The 25211-nt window shown below is 39.1% G+C and overlaps 1 protein-coding gene across 5 annotated transcripts in view; it reads right to left on the bottom strand.

Moving 5' to 3' along the window:
• Positions 1-14522: 14522 nt before the first annotated feature.
• LIPI (lipase I) overlaps positions 14523-25211 on the bottom strand; it is a 154860-nt gene continuing 144171 nt past the window's right edge. For all 5 annotated transcript variants that reach the window (XM_069578520.1, XM_069578531.1, XM_069578501.1 and 2 more), the window contains one exon: positions 14523-14996. In XM_069578520.1, coding sequence (XP_069434621.1) covers positions 14918-14996 — 79 coding nt within the window. In that variant the 3' untranslated portion in view covers positions 14523-14917. The remainder of the gene's footprint in view (positions 14997-25211) is intronic.

Here is a 25211-nt window from a genome sequence, read left to right as displayed (position 1 = left end):
TAGCTGGATATATAAGAAACTGGTAATAGTTTTGTCTCTGGAGAAAGAATTCTAAATATATGTCCTTCTAGTGCTCTTTTATTCTTCATTATATTGAGAGAGAAACCCTTAAACGAGCAATAGGAAATTCCCTATAACATTACGTATAGGTCCCAAAAGTTCTGCAGTTTATATGACTTAGAGAAGACAGAAAAACTATGGCCTAGAAAACTGTTAGGTAACTTTAAAGAGGGCCTAATTGATTTAAAAGATATATTTATATAAAAAGTGCATGTGAAGAGCTTGGGTAAATTGTCCATAAAATGTGAGAATTTCTAAATCAGCATGTCATTCTACATAATGTATATAATTCATAAATCTTAGATATTTAACTTTTCTGTACAGTGTAACTTCTATATTCAATTTACATGTTCAATATTGTTCACATGAAAAACCAGATCTTCTCAGTGGGAAATTTTGGGAGATCTCTAATGCCTCTAATACCCTCCCTTTCCCATCACAGGGACGTGTGTGTGTGTGTGTGTGTGTGTGTGTATGTGATTTTTTAATGGGAAGAAAGAGAAAATAAAAATAACACTTAAAACCATTATCAGGATTTCTTTCAAAAACTGAGCAAATGAAAGTTACTCTGTTCTGGAAAAGGAATTGCAGAAATATGATGCAATTTTGACCTAGAGAGTATAGCTCTAACTCCTTTGGGATCTCTACGTTGGGCAGGTATGGCTTTTCAAAGCACTGCTATTAGTAGCCTTTCAAATAGCAGGTCCCATCCAGACTTTATTATGTAAGTGAACTCAATCTGCCATGTTCCTCGAGTCCCTGCTATTGTCAGGAAAAAAAAAAAAAAGCCTACATGCTTTTTCAGATTAAAACCCATACAATTTTCAAGTGGATGGTATGCAGCAATCCTTAATCATTTCTCTTGTTTTTACTCATTACATTTCAGAACATTTAATTGGACTCCTACTAGGTTTTTCCTTTGGAGCTCAAAAGGGGGGTCTCAACATGTTTTACAGAAGGGATGAAGAAAATTACGTCACATTAAAGGGCCACGTCTACACAACATATGAACTTTTCCTTTGTTTTTGCCAGGCTGTTGAGGCAAAACTCCGGTGCATCTCTGTGCTGAGTCTCTCCATCTTATACCACTTGTTAAGTGTCTCTTTTTATTATCCTGCCTTGGTATGCTCAGGACACCAGCAGAGGGGTTGGTAACATCCTCTCCAATCAGGCATTTGAGAGATATCTCTTTTTAAAAACACAAGTGTGCTCATGCCCTGTTCTCACTTGTTAATCTTAAATAGCTCCTGACTAGCATAGCTCCTTTCCACAACATGCACAACTTTATATAATTTGACCTACATGTGTCACACCTGTTCTTCCTCATACTCAACATCTAGAAAAAGCTACATTCTCCTCTCTAGCTCCCTCTTTACATGAGCTACTCCCTAAACATCCATCAGGAACCAATATCGTCTTTATCCAGTCAGACCGTCACACACTTCCACTACAGCTGATACTCAGCCTCTGTTCCAAACCAGCCCTCAGAATCATCATCATTTCTGCAATAATCATGGGGTATGACAACATGTGTTCAACCAGGTAGCTTTCCTAATAGAATACAACTTCGTTGAGTCTAAGAATTCAAATTATTCTCTTTTCTATGTTCCAAATACCTGTCCTACTAGAGCAAGGCTCATTGTCAAATACACATTAATCTCATTCTTTTGGGACAGGTACATGATGAACACATGAGTGTTTTGAAATATTTTAAAGCTGAAAATACAAGTCTTAAGGGATATACTCTCTCAAACCCATTTCAAGGAATAGCTAGCACAATACTGAAGGAAATGGACAGCATTGGAGGACTGACTGCTCTACTGCCAGACTTACTATGAAAGTGTAAAGTGAAAGTGAAAGTCGCTCCGTCGTGTCTGACTCTATATAGTCCATGGAATTCTCCAGGCCAGAACACTGGAGTGGGTAGCCTTTCCCTTCTCCAGGGGATCTTCCCAACCCAGGGATAGAACCCAGGTCTCCCGCATTGCAGGCGGATTCTTCACCAGCTGATCCACAAGGGAAGCAAAGACTTGCTATAAATCTACAGTAATCAAGATGGTGCAGTGAAAGGATGGACAACTAGATTGAGAGAACAGGATAGACATCCCAGAAACAGATCTGTAGAAATAGTCTACAGAGCCTTGTCAGAGGAGCAAAGGCAATACAATGAGCAAAGGTCAATTTTTTAACAACAGTACTGGGACATTTGGACGTCAACATCCAAAAGAATTAATTTAGACAAAAACCTTACCTTTCACAAAAATTAATTATCAAAATGGATTACAGACCTAGATGTGAAATGCAAAGCTGTTAAACTCCTCCAAGATACATAGAAGAAAACCTAGATGACCTTTTTCATGTCCATTACTCCAAAGGTATGATCCATGAAAGAAGTCATTGATAAGCTGGACTTCATTGAAATTAAAAACTCAGCTCTTCAAAGGACAATGCCAAGAGAATGAAAAAATAAACCACAGACTGGGAGAAAACATTTACAAAAGACACATCTGATAAAAGACTTATCCAAAATATACAGAGAACTCTTAAAACTCAACAATAAGAAAATATGGATGGGGGAAAGACCTTGATACCTCACCAAAGAAGATACAAGGATGACAAATAAGGGTACTGAAAATACTCGACGTCATATGTCATCAGAAAAATTTAAATTGAAACAATGATGAGATTTTACTACACATCTATAGAACGTGAAAGGGAAAGTGAAGTCGCTCAGTCGTGTCCGACTCTTTGCGACCCCATAGACTGTAGCCCACCAGGCTCCTCTGTCCATGGAATTCTCCAGGCAAGAATAACTGGAGTGGGTTGCCATTTCCTTCTCCAGGCGATCTTCCCGCCCCAGAGATCGAACCCGGGTCTCCCGCATTGCGGGCAGACGCTTTTCCTCTGAGCCACCAGGGAAGCCCCACACATCTCTAAGAATGGCCCAAATCCAGAACACTGACAACACCAAATGCTGGTAAGATGTGTAGCAACAGGAACTCTCATTCATTACCAGTAGCAATGCAAATTGGCACAGCCACTTCACACGGCAGTTTTATGGTTTTCTTACAAAACTAAACACACTCTTACCATATGATCCGGCAATTGTGCTCCTTGATATTTACTCAAAAGAACAGAAAACTTATGTCTACACAAAAACCTACACGTGGGGGTTTATAACAGTTTTATTCATAGTTGCCAAAACTTGGAAGCAACCAAGATGTCCCTCAGTAGGTGAATGGATAAATAAACTGTGATATATCCAGACAATAGAATATTTTTTGGCACTAAGAGGAAATGAGCTACCAAGCTATGAAAACACGTGGAGGAAACGTAAATGCATATAACTGAGGGAAAAAGCCAATCCGAAAAGGCTGCATACTGCATGATTCCAACTATATAGCATTCTGGAAAACGTCCAGCTATGGAATTTTCCCAAACATAGAATGTACAATGCTAAGATTGAACCACAATGTAAGCTACGGGCTTTTGGTGTTTACGATGTGTGGATTCATCAACTGTAGCAAATGTTCCACTCTGGTGGGGTGTGTTGATAATGCCGTTGGCTCTGTAAGTACATGACCAGGGAGCATGTGGAAAATCTCTGTACCTTCCTCTCGGTCTTACTGTGAAGCTTGAACTGCTTTTAAAATGTTAAGTCTTAATAAAATTTTCAGGCAGTATTCAAATTGAGACCACCTCGCTTATGACAAAGCCGAAGGACCAGCTTTCAGCGATGTCTGAGCAGAATCTTACCCTGACATATATTGACCACTACTCCATAGCTCCAGCAGTAGCTGACACCAATGGCCAATGTCCTGCTTCTGGTCTCTACTGTGCATACAGGTAATAGTTGTAATAATTACAATAGCTCTGTGAATTCTGTCATTGTGTTCTAGACATTTTACTTATTTAATCCTCACACCAACCCTGTGAAGAAAGCATAATTAATACCACCACTTCTCAGTTAAGGAAACTGCGGCACAGGGGACTTAAGCAGTCAGGTGAAAAGCACCCAGATGGCAACTGTAAATCCAAGACTTGGACTCAGGAGGACTATTGCCCAGCCTTGTATTTGAAACCACTCTTGAGCACCACATCCCTGTTGCAGGAGCCATCTTCCAACAAAGTCAGAACCCCAGATACTCTGGTCCTGCGAAATGCATTCAGAACTGCTCAAGACATGAAGGTCCTGAAGGATGCCCAGCGCCCTTCTGTAGCTTAGTTTGTAAGATGAGAATTCAGGGAAAAAAACAGTGATGGTGAGAGAGGCACTGCATTGTTTTCTCCCATACATTTGTTCATCTCAAGGTTTTATGGCTAAACACATATTTGCATGTTCATTCTATAGACATTTTCGTAACTATACATCTCTCCTACCCAGTGTTAAAGAGAAACATAACATTGAATATTAAAGAGTAAAAAGAATGCTTTGAAAACTGATGGCAAGCTCCACTGACAAAGTTTTAATGATTTCAGAATCTATGCCTGCAGTAGACTTTATTTTTTCAATCTTCAAATTGTTTATTTTCCCAGAGAATTACTAAGGAAAAACCTGAAATTTATAATTCATCTGTGTTTAGAATGTTAACATTTTAATGCTTTAACAATATATGTAAAAGAAGTTTCAAATTTAATTATAAATGCAAATTATTCTTCAGTACTATATCTGTCTTGACTAAAATCATCTAATGTGAAAATCATATCTGGTTTTACTACATTCTTAGAAAATAATGTAAGACAAGGAAAATCTTAAATTTGCTGTACTATGAGAGCTCTCTGATCTCAAACCAGAACCACTTGAAACATTTTGTTCTTCTAAATAGCCAGCAGTCACTGGTATCTGCCCACTCTTCCACAGCTAAGCCAAAAAAGAGGCTGCTTAATTTTTTTAATTTTGTATTTATCATTCAACAAATGTTTTTGGAGCCCATGGAATATTCCAGGCATTTATCTAGACTGTGAAAATACAAAAATATGTATATAACACAAAATTTCTTGCTCTCAAGATTATGTTTTAGTGGTGGACACAAGTAAGCAAAGTGCCTTAACAGAGACATGAAATATCACCTTTAAGAAGCAGAGGAGGAGCAAAAGCAAAGTGAGGAATGAGTTTGGGAGAAATAAATTAACAACAGAAAAGGCCAAGAAAGGGCAGAAATGGGAAGGAAGTTGGGAGGGCAAACCTGGGTTAAGAACTGTGAGGCGCTGCCAGGGATCCATAGGAAATCTGGAAGAATATTCAACAGGGCCCTGGTGAACCTGGGTGAGTGATCTTGCTTTGAATCTTCAAACACTTCCTGCAATGTTATGTTCCAGTGAAAGCGCTTTAATCATGACTGCTAGCCTACATGCAAACACATTCTCCCATGTCCCTGTGAGATATACAATCCTACCCCTAGCCAAGAGACCTACATTCCAGAAACTTAAGTTATGGTACAGAAATCCAAATTCAACTCATCAACACCATCTGCATAACCAGCTGTTCACCTCCCGTATTTCGTTCTTTTTTCATGTAACGCATGTTCATAGGGAAGAAAGAAATCATGAATGAAAATGTTATCTGTGCTTTGAAGTCCTACATTTCATAATGCCACCGTCATCCCCAAATGTTCTCTGACAATGTTGTTTATGCCACCTGGAGAGGCAGGTTATATTATCTTGGGTAAAATTTCAGGTATTTGGTAACTGTTAGCAGTGTCTTCATCCTCAGATCCTGACAGCACAGCACAGAAAACCAGCACATGTGTCTGAGGACTCACCAGGATGTTTCCAGGTTACTGCTCCAAGGCGGTTGGCAGGCACTCACTAACCACATTACGGTTTCTCAGGGCCAGGGTCTGCCTTTTGTCCTGTGCTTTTTATCCAAAGGAACTGATTTCCTGTTCACCCATCCATCCCTTGATTCATTCGCAAGCATTTGCAGAATGCCTAATATAAACTCAACAGATAACTATCAAAACACAACAAACATATCTTCCTGGTATTGAAATAAATAGTCTGACAGATTTTCTTCTCCACTTCTCCCCTCTGTCACAGAAGGTGAAAAAGCTACATACCTGATGAGGCATTTGTAAGGACTAAATGAAATATTGAAAGTCAAGGACTTAAAACACAGATTGGCACGTTGTAATTACTCGTTACGTATTTGTTGTTACTGTTATCATTATTATGTGAAAAAGCAGGATTAATGCATAGATGTTATGACCCACAACAACACTTACATGATTATAGCTGATTATAAGTATTACTACATAATTGTGCCTCTCTGCAGCTTTCTGTATCTGACCCAGACAGAGTTTCTTCAAAGTAGCCAGGTGTAACCCATTTTGTGCATAATGGCTATCTGTTCCTTCTGTTGTCATACATGATTGCTATAAAATATCTGTGCTTCATCAGTCCTCCAGAAACTGCACTTTTCCCTCTCACTACTATTTTTGATCTATGATTTCTACAAATTTGGGAAAAAAATGTGATTAAAAACATTGTTTAAGACTATGAAGTTGTGGGTCAGAGAGTTTACTTCCTCTCATCCCCAAGACAAGTTTCAAAGTCTTCCTTTCATTGTTCATCATGGAAAAAAAAAAAAGTAGGGGGAATTAGGACGCGGGAGAAGATATTACAGTATTGTTGTTGTTGTTCAGTTGCTAAGCCGTGTCTGACTCTTTACGACTCCATGAACTGCAGCATGCCGGGCTTCTCTGTCCTTCACTATCTCCTGCAGTTTGCTCAAACTTATATCCATTGAGTTAATGATATCATCCAACCATCTCGTCCTCTGCTGTCCACCTCTCCTCTTGCTATCAATCTTTCCCAGCATTAGGGTCTTTTCCAATGAGTCAGCTCTTCCCATCAGGTGGCCAAAGTATTGGAGCCTCAGCTTCAGCATCAGTCCTTCTAATGAATATTCAGTATTGACTTCCTTTAGGATTGACTAGTTTGACCTTGGAAGTCCAAGGACTCTCAAGAGTCTTCTCCAGTACCACAGTTCAAAAGCATCAATTCTTCAGTGCTCAGCCTTCTTTGTGGCCCAACCCTCACATCCGTAATGACTGCTGGAAAACCATAGCTTTAACTATGTGGACCTTTGTTGGCAAAATGATGTCTCTGCTTTTTAAAACGCGGTTTAGGTTTGACATAGCTTTTCTTCCAAGCAGTATATTTTAATTTCATGGCTGCAGTCACCATCCAAGTTGACTTTGGAGCTAAAGAAAATGAAATCTGACAGTTTCCACATTTTCCCCATCTGATTGCCCTGAAGTGATAGGACCAGAGGCCATGATCTTAGTTTTTTGAATGTTGAGTTTTAAGCCAGCTTTTTCACTCCCCTCTTTCATCTTCATCAAGAGGCTCATTAATTCCTCTTAACTTTCTGCCATTAAAGTGGTATCATCTGCATATCTGAGGCTGTTGATATTTCTCCCAGATATTGCAGTATGGAAACCTATAAACATTTCATAAGTTTATATCTTCAAGTTATCCTTGAAAGATCCCATCACCTATGACAAGGAAATTTTGTTATGAGAGTTACAGGGTCTTTAATAAGCTATGAGACAGCTCAGGTACTGTTTCTCTGTTATCCAAAGTCCCTAAGCAGTCTCAAATACGCGAATTCTCCCCCTAGGAAGATATCTCTAATGCCCTTCATTTAATTTTAAATGCCATTAATATCACAAACTAAGATTTAGAATTTCTGGGGCTATCTGGAAAACTAATTGAGGGGTGTGGGAAAAGTGAAATTACAAAAGGGTTTCTAGTTTTGTTTTAGAATAGGGGGAGTTTGTGAGCCAATGCCCAAGTGTCAGAAAGGAGAGAGAATGTGTTTCTATTGATTGGAGTCAGAAGCCTATGGACCAAGCGGCTGAGGCAGACACTGAAGAAGAAATGTCCAACAGCAGGGATGCAGGGAGATTGCTAAAATCCCTAAGCAAAATGTGGAAAGCCTTCTAGAAGTTTCTGCCTGGAACGCATTTCTAATATCAGTTTTTCAGGTAGGTATCAATAAGGGTGCCAATTCACCTTCAAATGCCACATTAGGCAAAGATGATCATTCCGGTGTTTCATACAGTTCATGAGATTCTCACGGCAAGTATACTGGGGTGCTTTGCCATTTCCTCCTCCAGTGTATCATATTTTGTCAGAACTCTCTGCTATGACCTCTCCATCTTGGGTGGCCCTGCATGGCATGGCTCTTAGCTTCATTGAGACACAAGCCCCTTCACCATGACAAGTGATCCATGAAGAGGAAAAATGCTGAAGAGATCAAGAAAAGATAGCAAGAATACATGAAAGGTGAAGGTGAAGTCCCTCAGTCGTGTCCAGCTCTTTGCAACCCCATGGACTGGAGCCCACCAGGCTCCTCCATCCATGGAATTTTCCAGGCAAGAGTATTGGAGTTGGTTGCCATTTCCTTCTCCAGGAATACATGAAAGAACTGTATAAAAGGACCCTAATGAACTGGACTACTACAATGGTGTGATTAGCCACTCAGAGCCAGACATTCTGGAGTATAAAGACAAGTGGGCCTTAAGAAGCACAGCAGTTAATAAAGCTAATGGATGTGAAGAAATTCCAGCAGAACTATTCAAATCCCTAAAGGGGGATGCCATCAAAGTTTTGCATTCATTATGTCAACAAATGTGGAAGACCCAGCAGTGGCCACAGGACTAGAAAAGGCCAATCCTCATCCCAGTTTTCAAGAAGGATAGTACTAAAGAGTATGCTGACCATAAGACAATTGCATTCATCTCCCAGGCTAGTAAGGTTATGCTTAAAATCTTGCAAGTTGGCTTCAGCATTATGCGAAACAAGAACTTCCGGATATCCAAACTGGGTTTAGAAAAGGAAGAGGAACTAGAAATCAAATTGCCAACATTCACTGGATTATAGAGAAAGCAAGGGGATGTCAGAAAAACATCTATCTCAGTTTCATTGACTATGCTAACACCTTTATGGATCATGATAAACTGTGGAAAACTTTTAGAGAGATGGGAATACCAGACTATCTTACCTGTCTTCTGAGAAACCTGTATGCAGGTCAAGAAGCAACAGTTAGAACCCTGTATGGAACAACTGATTGGTTCAAAATCGAGAAAAAAGTACAAGGCTGTCTGCTGTCACCCTGTTTGTTTAACCTATACCCTGAGCACATCATGAGGAATGCCAGGCCGGGTGAGTTACAAGCCAGAATCAAGATAGGTGGGAGAAACATCAACAACCTCAGATATGCAGATGCTACCGCCCTAATAGCAGAAAGTGAAGAGGGACTTCACATCCTCTTGATTATGGTAAAGAGAGGGAAAGAGCCAGTTTAAGACTAAATATTAAAAAAAAACTAAGATCATGGCATTCAGCCCCATTACTTCATGGCAAATAGAAGGGGAAAAGGTGGAAGTAGTGACATATTCTTTCTCTTGGACTCCAAAATCACTGCATATGGTGACTGCAGCCATGAAATCAGAAGACGATTGCTTCTTGGCAGGAAAGCAATGACAAACCTAGACAGTGTGTTGAAAAGCAGAGACATTACTCTGCCGACAAAGGTCCATATAGTCAAGTCTTCCCAGTGGTCATGTACTGTTGTAAGAGCTGGACCTTAAAGAGGGAAGAACACCAAAGAATTGATGCCTTTGAACTGTGGTGCTGGAGAAGACCCCTGAAGTCTCTTGGACAGCAAGGAGGTCAAACCAGTCAATCTTAAGGAAGATCAACCTGAATATTCACTGGAAGGACTGATGCTGAAGTCAAAGCTCCAGCATTCTGGTCATCTGTTGCTCACACATGATTCATTGGAAAAGTCCCTGGTGCTGGAAAAGATCGAGAGCAGAAGGAGAAGAGGGCATCAGATGATGAGCTGGCTGGACGGCATCACCGATGCAATGACCATGAACTAGGAAAAGCTCCTCCAGGAGATGGTGAGGGACAGGAAGGGCCAGCCATGCTGCAGTCCGTGGGGTCACAAAGAGGTGGATACAACTGGGCAACTGAACAACAGCAACAATCATTGTGGTGCTAATGAGTGATGGACAGTATTATGAGATGAATTCCCAGTACCTCAGAATGTTACTTTATTTAGAGGCAGGGTCTTTAAAGAGGTAATTAAATTAAAATGAGCTCATTAGAGTAGGCTGTACTCTCATAAGGACACCAGTCAATTCTAATTTTGTATGAAATCCTGGGTAAGTTAAGTCAACATTTCTATGGCCTCCATTTCTGTATCAGTGGAGATGAAAAGGCTAATCTCATAGGATTTTTGTAGGGGATTAAATGAATTGATATATGATAGTTGATATATACATATATGTATACACATCAATAAATATAAATAAATATATATGTATATATACATATAAAGTATTAAACTGTAGCAAGAATACAGTGTTATATGAAAGTGATATTAATAATCCTTATAAGAAAAGGAAATCAAGACACACAAAAGAGAAACCAAGCACAGAGGAAAGACCATGTTAGGACACAGCAAGGAAGTGGCCACCTGCAACTAAAGAGAGAGGTCTCAGGGAAACCAGACCTGCCAACACCTTGACCTTTGACTTCTAGCCTCCAGAACTGTAAGAAAATTAACTGTGTTGCTTAAGCCATCTTATCAGTGATTTTTTAATGAAAGTTCCAGCAAACTAATATAGCAGGAAATCAAAAGCATAGAGACTGTGACTGTAGTTGACAGATTAGTTTAGAAACTCACATAAAACAAATCTTGGGAGCTTTCAGACACAAGTGAGAGGGAGCTGAGGAGCAGGAATTCCTGGACTGAATGGTTAAATGGGAGAATGCCAAGGACATTTAGATTATTACCAATGACTCTTGAGCAACATAGGTTTGAACTGCATGGGTTCCACTTACAGAGGGTTTTTTCTCCCAATATATACTATAGAACTATGTAATCTGTGCTTGGTTGAATCCATGCATGTGGAACCACAGATAATGAGAACCAACTATGGGATGTGAACATCAGTGGATTTTGGTGTTTGTGGTGGGTCCTGGAACCAATCCCCCAAGGACAACTAGGGATGACTGTATTTCAAAACTGATCATTTATAAATATCACAATTAACATGTATTGAACTTTGGAGAAACATGTGAAAGTCACTCAGTCATGTCTGACTCTTTGTGACCCCAAGGACTGTAGCCACCAGGCTCTATCAATGGGGATTCTCCAGGCAGTAATACGGAGTAGGTTGCTATGCCCTCCTCCAGGGGATCTTCCCAACTCAGGGATCAAATCCAGGTCTTCTGCATTGCAGGCAGATTCTTTACCAACTGATCTACCAGGGAAGCCTGGAGAAACATGAATAGGGGATAAAAACCACAGACTCAACAGACCTAGGTTTCAATTTTGGTTTTGTACACAATCCTGGGTAGGTTAGTTAACATTTCTATGTCTCAGTTTATTCATCAGTAGAGATAACAAGGCCAATCTCAGAAGGTTTCTTTAGGGATTAAATTGGCCCAGTATTAAACTGGGCCAAGAATACAGTGATGCAAGTGTTAGTTGTTATCATTTTTATTATCATTATGGGCAGACACTAGTCAAAGTGTTGAATCAGTATTCACAGACATTTTTAGGTGTCTGATATATGGTGAGATAAATTTTGTTGTTCATGATCATGCCATTAGTAAGTGAATAAGTGGTAGACGCCAGATCTGACATTAACGATTATGGGCCATAGATTATTGTGCTCCATGAAACAAAGCCTTTATTTACAAAGCATTCAGTTCAGTTCAGTTCAGTCGCTCAATTGTGTCTGACTCTTTGCGACGCCATGAATGCCAGTACGCCAGGCCTCCCTGTTCATCACCAACTCCCAGAGTTCACTCATTCTCACATCCATCGGGTCGATGATGCCATCCAGCCATCTCATCCTCTGTTGTCCCCTTCTCCTCCTGCCCCCAATCCCTCCAGGCATCAGAGTCTTTTCCAATGAGTCAACTCTTGGTATGAGGTGGCCAAAGTACTGGAGTTTCAGCTTTAGCATCATTCCTTCCAAAGAACACCCAGGACTGATCTCCTTTAGAATGGACTGGTTGGATCTCCTTGCAGTCCAAGGAACTCTCAAGAGTCTTCTCCAACACCACAGTTCAAAATCATCAATTCTTCAGTGCTTGGCTTTCTTAACAGTCCAACTCTCACATCCATACATGACCACTGGAAAAACCATAGCCTTGACTAGACAGACCTTTGTTGGCAAAGTAATGTCTCTGCTTTTCAATATGCTATCTAGGTTGGCCATAACTTTTCTTCCAAGAAGTAAGAGTCTTTTAATTTCATGGCTGCAATCACCATCTGCAGTGATTTCGGAGCCCCCAAAAATAAAGTCTGACACTGTTTCCACTGTTTCCCCTTCTATTTCCCATGAAGTGATGGGACCAGATGCCATGATCTTTGTTTTCTGAATGTTGAGCTTTAAGCCAACTTTTTCGCTCTCCTCTTTCACTTTCTTTTCTTTTTTTTTATTTATTTATTTATTTTTTTATTTTTTAATTTTAAAATCTTTAATTCTTACATGTGTTCCCAAACATGACCCCCCCTCCCACCTCCCTCCCCACAACATCTCTCTGGGTCATCCCCATGTACCAGCCCCAAGCATGCTGCACCCTACGTCAGACATGGACTGGCGATTCACTTCTTACATGATAGTATACAAGTTAGAATTCCCATTCTCCCAAATCATCCCACCCTCTCCCTCTCCCTCTGAGACCAAAAGTCCGTTATACCCATCTGTGTCTTTTTTCCTGACTTGCATACAGGGTCGTCATTGCCATCTTCCTAAATTCCATATATATGTGTTAGTATACTGTATTGGTGTTTTTCTTTCTGGCTTACTTCACTCTGTATAATTGGCTCCAGTTTCATCCATCTCATCAGAACTGATTCAAATGAATTCTTTTTAACGGTAGAGGAGAATATAGGCAAAACACTCTCAGAAATAAATCACAGCAGGATCCTCTATGATCCATCTCCCAGAATTCTGGAAATAAAAGCAAAAATAAACAAATGGGATCTAATTAAAATTAAAAGCTTCTGCACAACAAAGGAAAATATAAGCAAGGTGAAAAGACAGCCTTCGGAATGGGAGAAAATAATAGCAAATGAAGCAACTGACAAACAACTAATCTCAAAAATATACAACCAACTTATGCAGCTCAACTCCAGAAAAATAAACGACCCAATCAAAAAATGGGCCAAAGAACTAAATAGACATTTCTCCAAAGAAGACATACGGATGGCTAACAAACACATGAAAAGATGCTCAACATCACTCATTATTAGAGAAATGCAAATCAAAACCACAATGAGGTACCACTTCACACCAGTCAGAATGGCTGCGATCCAAAAATCTGCAAGCAATAAATGCTGGAGAGGGTGTGGAGAAAAGGGAACCCTCCTACACTGTTGGTGGGAATGCAAACTAGTACAGCCACTATGGAGAACAGTGTGGAGATTCCTTAAAAAATTGCAAATAGAACTCCCTTATGACCCAGCAATCCCACTTCTGGGCATACACACCGAGGAAACCAGAATTGAAAGAGACACATGTACCCCAATGTTCATCGCAGCACTGTTTATAATAGCCAGGACATGGAAACAACCTAGATGTCCATCAGCAGATGAATGGATAAGAAAGCTGTGGTACATATACACAATGGAGTATTACTCAGCCGTTAAAAAGAATCCTCTTTCACTTTCATCAAGAGGCTTTTTAGTTCCTCTTCACTTTCTGCCATAAGGGTGGTGTCATCTGCATATCTGAGGTTACTGATATTTCTCCCAGCAATCTTGACTCCAGCTTGTGCTTCTTCCAGCCCAACATTTCTCATGATGTACTCTGCATAGAAGTTAAATAAGCAGTGTGACAGTATACATCCTTGATGTACTCCTTTTCCTATTTGGAACCAGTCTGTTGTTCCATGTCCAATTCTAACTGTTGCTTCCTGATCTGAATATAGGTTTCTCAAGAGGCAGGTCAGGTGGTCTAGTATTCCCATCTCTTTCAGAATTTTCCACAGTGTATTGTGATCCTCACAGTCAAAGGCTTTGGCATAGTTAAGAAAGCAGAAATAGATGTTTTTCTGGAACTCTCTTGCTTTTTCAATGCTCCAGTGAATGTTGGCAATTTGATCTCTGGTTCCTCTGCCTATTCTAAAACTAACTTGAACATCTGGAAGTTCATGGTTCATGTACTGCTGAAGCCTGGCTTGGAGAATTTTGAGCATTACTAGCCTGTGAGATGAGTGCAGTGTGTGGTAGTTTGAGCCTTCTTTGGCATTGCCCTGCTTTGGGATTGGAATGAAAACTGACCTTTTCCAGTCCTGTGGTCACTGATGAGTTTTCCAAATTTGTTGGCATATTGAGTGCAGCACTTTCATGTAAAATGCCAAATGGATCACTAAACAGGTATATTTCTGTTTACAGGATTTACATGAATCCAAGGAACTTCTCAAAATTTAGACAGTTTTTAAACATTCATTTATTTCATTACTGCATTCTAAATGGAGAATGATACTATTTAGACAGTGTGTTGAAGCAATAAGCTTCTTTTTTTTTCCTAAAGATATGTTATCTGTTAATAATAAAAAAGGAAAATATTCAAAGAGAAACATTTGATTAAGGTAAACAGAAATAAACAGCTTTAAAATATATTCAGAATGCTTTACCATACGTATCTTAAAATATTCTATATCTTTGATTCTTAAAAACTTATACAAGAAGAAGAAATATACAAATTCCAGATTGAACAGTGCAGTCTAAGAGAAATACTAATTGCATTGTTTCCATTTACAAGTTTTTCAATTCACAAACAAGCTGTTACATTTGATGGATGAAGGCATTTTTTATTTCCTATGGTTTGCATGTGCTTGGAGTGAGAAATAGTTCCTTGCTTTCTTTAAGTACAAAATTATAGATGCATAGTGGTGGTCTGTGAAAGAGAAAAAAAAGAGAGAGAAAAAAATAACTGTTAGTAAAACAGCAAAGTTTATTTTATTCTCATAAATATTAGAATATCCTATGCCTATAACTGGCTCAGACAGTAAAGAATCTGCCTGCAATGTGTGATCCATCCCTATGTTTGATCCCTGGGTTGGGAAGATCCTGTGGCGGAGGGTAGGGAAACCCACTCCAGTATTCTTGCCTAGAGAATCCCCATGGACAGAGGAGCCTGGCAGGCTACAGTCCATGGGATCACAAAGAGTAGGACATGGACTAAGCATAGCACATACCTATAACTAACAAGTTCTCTAAAAGAAGGGAGTTGAAAAAAAACCTATAGGATCATTTCTGCTCCATCTCATTTGTCTATGTAAAGATGAACAGACATAGTGTTTGTGATAAAGAAAAAATTCTCTGTACTTCAACATCCTCTCTCCTTGCTCCTTCACTGGAATACTATTTTGGGATACTGAAACAGCTAAAAACTGAACTCAACTCTTAGTGGCTAGGCCACTTCTATCATGATAGCCACAACGGAAGAGTTGGACTGAATTCACAGACAATTTTGCCAAAATGTTTAATCAATTCTCTGCCACCTGCTAAAATGGAAATAATAACATTTAAACATTCTATATCTTGGAGAAATTGTGTATTCAGTATTTCAAGATTTCTGAGAATTCAAGTCACTGTGGTGAATCATGTCCAATAATTTATCTTCTTGTTAATATCTTGAAACCCTCAAAAAAGTAATCAACTAAAATAAACAAAGATTGGTCAAAGTTGAGGAAAGGAGCTAAAGGAAAAAATGGCAGAAATAAATGGAAATTCCCAGTATCAAGCCATACTAATTTAATCAAGGAAAAGGGGACAATTCAACTGCACAGGTGCTGGTCAGTCAGTCAGTCAGTTCAGTTGCTTTGTCGTGTTCAACTCTTCGCAACCCCATGAACCACAGCACGTCAGGCCTCCCTGTCCATCACCAACTCCCGGAGTTCACCCAAACTCATGTCCATTGAGTTGGTGATGTCATCTAACCATCTCATCCTCTGTCATCCCCTTCTCCTCCTGCCTTCAATCTTTCCCAACATCAGGGGCTTTTCAAATGAGTCAGCTCTTTGCATCAGGTGGCCAAAGTATTGGGAGTTTCAGCTTCAACATCAGTCCTTCCAATGAACACCCAGGGCTGATCTCCTTTAGGATGGACTGGTTGGATCTCCTTGCAGTCCAAGGGACTCTCAAGAGTCTTCTCCAACACCACAGTTCAAAAGCAACAATTCTTTGGTGCTCAGCTTTCTTTATGGTCCAGCTCTCACATCTGTACATAACTCCTGGAAAAACCATAGCCTTGACTAGATGGACCTTTGTTGACAAAGTAATGTCTCTGCTGGTAGCTCACCCTTATTTGACATGTGCACTGCTCTAGATCAAGAGATATATTGCTCCCCATCTTCTTCTATCTTGAGACATGACTAAACACATTTTAAAATATTCAACAATATTGTTAGGTTAAATTCTTCCATTTTAAATCAACTTCCTACATCTGATAATATTTGAAAAGTAATAAAATATGGACACATTTATCTTCAATTATGAAAGCTGATATAGAATATTACAGTATTTTTCTACTTGAAGTAATAAATGCATTTGAAAATTTAATAGTATAGAAGTGTGAAATATCAATAATTCAGTCTTAAAAGATTCTTAGATATTAGCAAAAGTAGCTTTTTGGTAAATTGTCAGAGACCAGAATGTAATTGAAAAATCAGACACAATCCTTTCTCTATTATTAAGTGGAAGAATGACTTTAACACTTCCCCTAACAAATGCATATATTCTTATATCAATTTTTAATTTTGCCTGCTAAATTAAAGACTTTTTCACTGAGTGAGCCCTCAATGGTCTGGATGTCCCTAATCCACCTCAGTTTTAAGTTGTCAGAGTCAGACAAGGGTGTCAGATTTATTATCAGGTGAAAATGCATTATTGGTTATAATTATAAATACATTATTGGTGAGAATGTAACTGTGGATTCAGACTGTGAATTTTAAATCACTGTAACTAGGCTCAAACACATCTTTATTAAACAAAATAGGAACCATTAAAGTCAACACACTTTTGCCAATGAGAAATAAGTTTGTTTATTCCTGTAGTATAAAAACCCATGCTTCAGTATTTGATGAACTCTTGGAAAGCATTTTCTGTCTCCTGCTGGTTATGGAAGTATCTTCCCTGCAAAAAGTTGTTGAGACACTTGAAGAAGTGGCAGTCAGTTGGCGAGAAGTCAGGTGTATATAGTGGGTGAGGCGAAACTTCTCTAATCCAGTTCCTTCAAATTTTGAAGCATTTGTTTTGTGATGTGTGGTCAGGCACTGTCATGGAGAACTGGGCCCTTTCAGTTGACCAGTGCTGGCTGCAGGCATTGCAGTTGTCAATGCATCTCATCCATTTGCTGAGCATACTTCTCAAGTGTAATGGTTTCTCTGGGATTCAGAAACCTTAGGTGGATCAGACAGGCAGCAGACCACCAAACAGACCATTTTTGGTGAAAATTTGGCTTTGGGAAGTGCTCTGGAGCTTCTTCTTGTTCTAAACACTGAGCTGATAATCAATGTTTGTCATATAAAATCCACCTTTCATTGCACACCAAAATCCGATTGAGAAATGGTTCATTATTGCATAGAATAAAAGAAGATAACACTCAAAGGACAATTTTTTTGACCTTCAGTCAGCCTGAGGCACCCACTTATTGAGCTTTTTCGCCATTCCAATTTGCTTCAAAAGCCAAACGACCATAGAACGGTCAACATTGGGTTCTTCAGCAGCTTTTTGTGCCGTTGTAAGTGGATCAGCTTTGATGATGGCTCTCAGTTGGTTGTTGTCAACTTCCTATGGTTGGCCACTATGCTCCTCGTGTTCAAGGCTCTCGTCTCCTTTGCAAAGCTTCTTGAACCACCACTGCACTGTATGTTCCTTAGCAGTTCGTGGGCCAAACATGTTGTTGATGTTGCTGCTTTCTGACCCATTTTGAACTCAAATCACTCACATTCCTTTCTGTCTAACATAATTTCCCTAGTCTAAAATAAATATAAAATAAACAGGAAGTATTAAATTATTAGCAAAAATATAAATAAGGTGAGAAATGTGCATTAAAATGTTGTATAACATAATTACATTTATTTAAGAATGTATTCCAATATCAAATGGCAAAGTTCAACAATGTAAAACTGCAATTACTTTTGCACCAACCTAATAATAAATTGTATCTGTCATCAAGTAATTGTCCTACTAACATATTTTTAATACAACCTTCAAGCAAGTGTGTTTTCATTTATTTTCTACAATAAAATGAAAGCTCACAATCCTATTATGATTGACATATTTTCAATATATTAAATGCATATCTTTTATTAAATATTCCACATTTTATAAAGCTTCCACAAGCATTATAAAACAATTTGGTCAGGGTTATTACAGCTTCCAAAGTTAAATTTTACCAAAATATATGAGGAAAATTAATTTTCCTGTTTTTACACTGTGAAAGCCTATATAGTTCTATTGCCAGGAGACTCTAATATTGAGATCATTTATCCTATGTTATTAATAGCTCCTTATCCCCAGGATAAAAAAATTTTAAACTGTATAATTAGAAAATATATGTGATATATGTTGAAATATTATGGGAATAAGAATATTTAGTGTTTTTTCAAATAAAAAAAGCATTGGATGTGGCATTTCTAAAGCTTTGTTTACCACAAATTAGCAGAAATGAGCACAGTACATTGATAAAGTATAAACTATAGTAAAAATACAGAAGAAACCCAAGGGTTTAAAAAATCTCTAAAATTCAAATATAAATAGTTTTTAATTTTAATCCATCTATATTTCACAAAATACAAAAAATACACACACTTCTTTATTTCTAAAATGTCTCCCCTAAGCTTTTGTACATCATATCACATTTATGCATCTAGTGTTCTTTTAAATAGTTACTTAAGATAAGGTTCCTACCACTAACAAAGGTATCTGTTCCTACCTGCAGGTAACTGAGTAAAGAGAATAGAATGATCTTGGCTTAGTAGTGGGGATTATTACCCATAAAGTTAGCATGATTCCAGTCCTACCTAAAAAACTTTGAAAGCAGAACTTGAAAGAACCAATCTTCCTAAAAGTAACTAAACAGTACCTAGAGAATAAAAGAAGAATATTTATAAGAATACAAAAATATGGAGGACCTAACATGATAAAATACACAGTGTCCGCCATCTAACCAAGAATGATCAAGCTGGCAAAACAGCAGGAAAATGGACCCATATGAAGGCAACCAATTGAAATCAACCAAGAGCTAGCACAGATGTGAGAATCAGCAACGACATTATTGTTGTTGGTGTTGTTCAGTTGCTAAGTTGTGTCTGACTCTTTGCGACCCCATGGACTGCAGCACACCTGGCTTCCCTGGCTTTCATTGTCTCCTGGAGCATGCTTAAACTCATGTCAATTGAAAAAGTGATGCCACCCAACCAACTCATCCTCTGTTGTCCCCTTCTCCTCCTGCCTTCAGTCTTTCCCAGCATCAGGGTCTTTTCCAGTGAGTCAGCTCTTCCCTTCAGGTGGCCAAAATATTTGAGCTTCAGCTCAGCATCAGTCCTTCCAATGAATATTCAGAGTTGGTTTCATTTAGGGTTGATGGTTGGATCTCCTTGCAGTCCAAGGGACTCTCAAGAGTCTTCTCCAACACCACAGTTCAAAAGCATCAATTTATCATTGCTCAGCTTTCTTTATGGTCCAACTCTCACATCCATACATGACTACTGCAAAAACCATAGCTTTGACTATACAAACCTTTGTCGATGAAGTAATGTCTCTGCTTTTTAATATGCTGTCTAGGTTTGTCATAGTTTTTCTTCCAAGATGCAAGCGTCTTTTAATTTCATGGCTGCAGTCACTATCTGCAGTGATTTTGGAGACCAAGAAAATTAAGTCTGTCACTGTTTCTGTCATTTCCCCATCTATTTGCCATGAAGTGACAGGACCTGACGCCATGATCTCAAATTTTTGGATGCTGGCTTTTAAGGCAAATTTTTCACTATCCTTTTTCACTTTCATCAAGAGGCTATTTAGTTCCTCTTTGCTTTCTGCCACAAGGGTGATATCATCTGCATACCTGAGGTTATTGATATTTCCCCCAGCAATCTTGATTCCAGGGAGTGCTACATCCAGCCTGGCATTTTGCATGATGTATTCCGCATATATGTTAAACAAGCAGAGTGACAATATACAGCCTTGATATCAGTTCAGTTCAGTCACTCAGTTGTGTCCAACTCTTTGTGACCCAATGGACTGCAGCACACCAGATTTCCCTGTCCATCACCAACTCCCAGAGTTTACGCATGTAAACTCATGTCCATTGAGTCGGTGATGCCATCCAACCATCTCATCCTGTGTCATCCCCTTCTCTTCCTGCCTTAAATCTTTCCCAGCATCAGGCCTTTTCCAGTGGTTCAGTTTTGTGCATCAGGTGGCCAAAGTTTTGGAGTTTCACCTTCAACATCAGTCGTTCCGATGAACATTCAGGTCTGATTTCCTTTCAGATGGACTGGTTGGATTTCCTTGCAGTCCAAGGGACTCTCAAGAGTCTTCTCCAACACCACACTTCAAAAGCAACAATTCTTTGGTGCTCAGCTTTCTTTATAGTCCAATTCTCACATCCATACATGACTACTGGAAAAACCATAGCCTTGACTAAATGGACCTTTGTTGGCAAAGTAACGTCTCTGCTTTTTAATATTCTGTCTAGGTTGGGCATAACTTTTCCTCCAATGAGTAAGCGATTTATTTCATGGCTGCAGTCACCATCTGCAGTGATTTTGGAGCCCCAAAAAATAAAGTCTGACACTGTTTCCACTGTTTCCCCATCTATTTCCCATCAAGTGACGGGACTGGATGCCATGATCTTTTCTGAATGTTGAGCTTTAAGCCAACTTTTTCACTCTCCTCTTTCACTTTCATCAAGAGGCTCTTTAGTTCTTCTTCACTTTCTGCCATAAGGGCGGTGTCATCTGCATATCTGAGGTTATTGATATTTCTTCCAGCAATCTTGATTCCAGCTTGTGCTTCCTCTACCCCAGCATTTCTCATGATGTTCTCTGCATGTAAGTTGAATAAGCAGGGTGACCCTATACAGCCTTGACATATTCCTTTCCCTATTTGGAACCAGTCTGTTGTTCCATGTCCAGTTCTAACTGTTGCTTCCTGATCTGAATATAGGTTTCTCAAGAAGCAGGTCAGGTGGTCTAGTATTTCCATGTCTTGAAGAATCTTCCACAGTTTATTGTGATCCACACAGTCAAAGGCTTTGGCATAGTCAAGAAAGCAGAAATAGATGTTTTTCTGGAACTCTCTGGCTTTTTTGATGATCCAGTGGATGTTGGCAATTTGATCTCTGGTTCCTCTGCCTGTTCTAAAACTAACTTGAACATCTGGAAGTTCACGGTTCATGTACTGCTGAAGCCTGGCTTGGAGAATTTTGAGCATTACTTTACTAGCCTGTGAGATGAGTGCAGTTGTGCAGTAGTTCAAGCCTTCTTTGGCATTGCCTTGCTTTGGGATTGGAATGAAAACTAACCTTTTCCAGTCCTGTGGCCACTGCTGAGTTGTCCAAATTTGCTGGCATATTGAGTGCAGCACTTTCACAGCATCATCTTTCAGGATTTGAAATAGCTCAACTGGAATTCCATCCCCTCCACTAGTTTGCTCATAGTGATGCTTCCTAAGGCCCACTTGACTTCACATTCCAGGATGACTGGAGTCTGAAATGCAGTACTTAGATGCAGTCTCAAAAATAACAGATTGATCTCTGTTCATTTCCACGGCAAACCATTCAGTACCATGGTAATCCAAGCCTATGCCCCGACGAGTAATGCTGAAGGAGCTGCAGTTGAACAGTTCTATGAAGACCTACAAGATCTTCTAGAACTAACACCCAAAAAAGATGTCCTTTTCATTATACGCAACTGGAATGCAAAAGTAGGAAGTCAAGAAACACCTGGAGTAACAGGCAATTTTGGCCTTGGAGTACAGAATGAAGCAAGGCAAAGGCTAATAGAGTTCTGCCAAGAGAATGCACTGGTCATAGCAAACATCCTCTTCCAATAACACAAGAGAAGACTCTACACATAGACATCACCCAGATGGTCAACAGCGAAATCTGAATATATTCTTTGCAGCCTTGACATACTCCTTTATTAATTTGGAAGCAGTCTGTTGTTCCAAATCCAGTTCAAACTCTTGCTTCTTGATTTGCGTACAGGTTTCCCAGATGGGTAAGGTGGTCTGATAATCCCATCTCTTTAAGAATTTTCCAGTTTGTTGTGATCTACACAGTCAAAGGCTTTAGCATAGTCAATGAAGCAGAAGTACACGTTTTTCTAAAATTCTCTTGCTTTTTCTGTTTTCCAACAGATGGCAATTCCCTGGTGGCTCCAACAGTAAAGGTATTGAAAGAGTTACTCTAATTGTATTTCTTGTGTTCAAATAGGTAAGTAGAGACATGAAACATATTCAAAGATTAAAATGAAACATCTATAGGTGAAAAGTACAATATCTGAGATGAAAAATGCCCTATAATGGTTAAATAGCAGCTTAGACATTGCAGAAAGAAAGAGTAATGAACTTGAAGACATAGCAAGAGAAACATTCAAAATGAAATGCAGGGAGAAAATTAAATTTAAAAATTCACGGAGCATCTGTGAACAGTGGGACACCTTCAAATAACCTAATAAATTTTAAACTAGAATCCTCAAAGAGTTACTAGACAGTAGGGACACAGCAAGAGATATTTCAAAATAAGTGAAAAGTTTAGATAAAATCTGATGGAATCTATAAACCCATGGATCCAAAAAAGGTCAACAAACACTAATCACAAGAGGTATGGAAAAATTTTCAAAAAGTCACATCAAATTAAACTGCTTAAAATCTGTGATAAGGAGAAACTCTTAAAACCAGTCAGAGAAAAGAGTCTTATTTTGTTCATAGCAACAAAGGAAGGATAGTAATAAATTTCTCATTAAACACAATGCATGGTTTAAGACAGCACAGTAACATCCCTAAAGTATTGAAAGTAAAAGAACAACTGTCAAACTAGAATTCTATACCCAGAGAAATTATCTTTAAAAATAAAGACATCATGAAAATGCACAAAAGTTGAAAGCATTCACAACTATCAAATCTTACAAAAAAATCTTAAAGGAGCTCCTTTTGTCATAAGGTAAATTGCACCAGGCTAAAATATGCATCTAACAAGGGTTAGAAATACACCAGAATGGTAAATGTATGAAAAAATATGTAAGACTTTCTAATTATTCATGTATTTTAATAGAAATATCTCTTTTTAAAAAAGTGATGCACTTTATAGAGATTTTAGCACATGTATGAGAGAAAAGGAAGTATACTACTGTAAGGTCCTCATGTTACAAGTGAAGTGGTAAAATTCACTTGAGGTAGACTGTGATTGCAGGCTTCTCTGGTGGCTCAGACGGTAAAGCGTCTGCCTGCAATGTGGGAGACCCGGGTTCCCTCACTGGGTTGGGAAGATCCCCTGGAGAAGGAAATGGCAACCCACCCCAGTACTCTTGCCTGGAAAATCCCATGGACAGAAGAGCCTGGTAGGTTACAGTCCATGGGGTCGCAAAGAGTTGGACACGACTGAGCAACTTCACGTTCACTTTCAGGCTGTGATAAAATGAAGATTATAATATAACTCCATAGAAACCACTAATAATCAACTTCTTCCATTGATAAAGACGCTTAAATGGAATCATAAGCATGCGTGCTAAGTTGCTTCTGTCATGTCCGACTCCGAGTAACCCTGTGGACTATAGTCTGCCAGGCTCCTCTGTCCTTGGGATTCTCCAGGGAAGAATATTGTAGTGGGTTGCCATGTCCTCCTCTGGATGGAATCATAGACTCAATTTATCCAAAAGGCAGACAATGAGAAAATGGGAACAAAGAAAAGATGGGACAAACAGAAAACAAAATAGCAAGATGGCGGATTTAAACCCAACTGTACCTACAATTGGAGAAGGCAATGGCACCCCACTCCAGTACTCTGGCCTGGAAAATCCCATGGAGAGAGGAGCCTGGTAGGCTGCAGTCCATGGGGTCGCTAGGAGTCAGACATGACTGACCGACTTCACTTTCACTTTTCACTTTCATGCATTGGAGAAGGAAATGGCAACCCACTCCAGTGTTCTTGCCTGGAGAATCCCAGGGACTGAGGAGCCTGGTGGGCTGCCAACTGTGGGGTTGCACAGAGTCGGACACGACTGAAGCAACTTAGCAGCAGCAGTGGTACCTACAATTACATTAAATTTAAAGATGCAGATACCCTCAATTAAATGGCAGAGGTCATCAACATCATTTGTCATTTGAGAAATACAAGTTAAAAACATAGTGAACAGAAGTGTTTTGTTTTCTACACAAGTATTAGAATAGCAAAATCAACAACAAAAAAAACTGGTGAAGGTGCAGTTTGGGGTGTAAGAGAGCAATGGAACTCTGGTAAGTGCCAATGGGGATGCAAAATATTTTTGGAAAACAGCCTGGCAGTTGCTTATAAGGTTAAACATACACTCACAATGAAAGTGAAAAGTGAACATGTTAGTCGCTCCATCATGTCTGGCTCATTGTTACCCCATGGACTGTAGCCCACCAGGCTTCTCTGTCCCTGGAATTCTCCAGGCAAGAATACTGGAGTGGGTAGCCATTCCCTTCTCCAGGGGATCTTCCCAACCCGAGGATCAAACCTGGGTCTCCTGCATTGCTGGCAGATTCTTACCATCTGAGCCACCAGGGAAGCCCCGACACTCACAATATGACCTTACAATCTCTAGGAACTTAAGATAAATGAAAACTTAGGTTCACATAAAAAGCTGCAGGTAAATATTTATTTTGGCTTTATCCTGGACAGATATAAAAAATTATGAACAAATTATATTTTTGCTCCAACTAGGATAAAGGAACTGTGGTATATACATACAATGAAATACTATGTATCAATAACATTCCATTGATATAAGCAACAACATGGGTGAGTTTTTTTTTTTTTTACTTTTTTCTTTTTTTTTTTAATTTTTTTTTTATTTTTTTAATTTTAGTTTTTTATTTTTTAAATTTTAAAATCTTTAATTCTTACATGCATTCCCAAACA

Source organism: Ovis canadensis, chromosome 1, assembly GCF_042477335.2.
Source record: "Ovis canadensis isolate MfBH-ARS-UI-01 breed Bighorn chromosome 1, ARS-UI_OviCan_v2, whole genome shotgun sequence".
Classification (NCBI taxonomy): domain Eukaryota; kingdom Metazoa; phylum Chordata; class Mammalia; order Artiodactyla; family Bovidae; genus Ovis; species Ovis canadensis.
The sequence above is the reverse complement of the archived record's forward strand: the minus strand, read 5'-3'. Positions and strand labels throughout refer to the sequence as shown.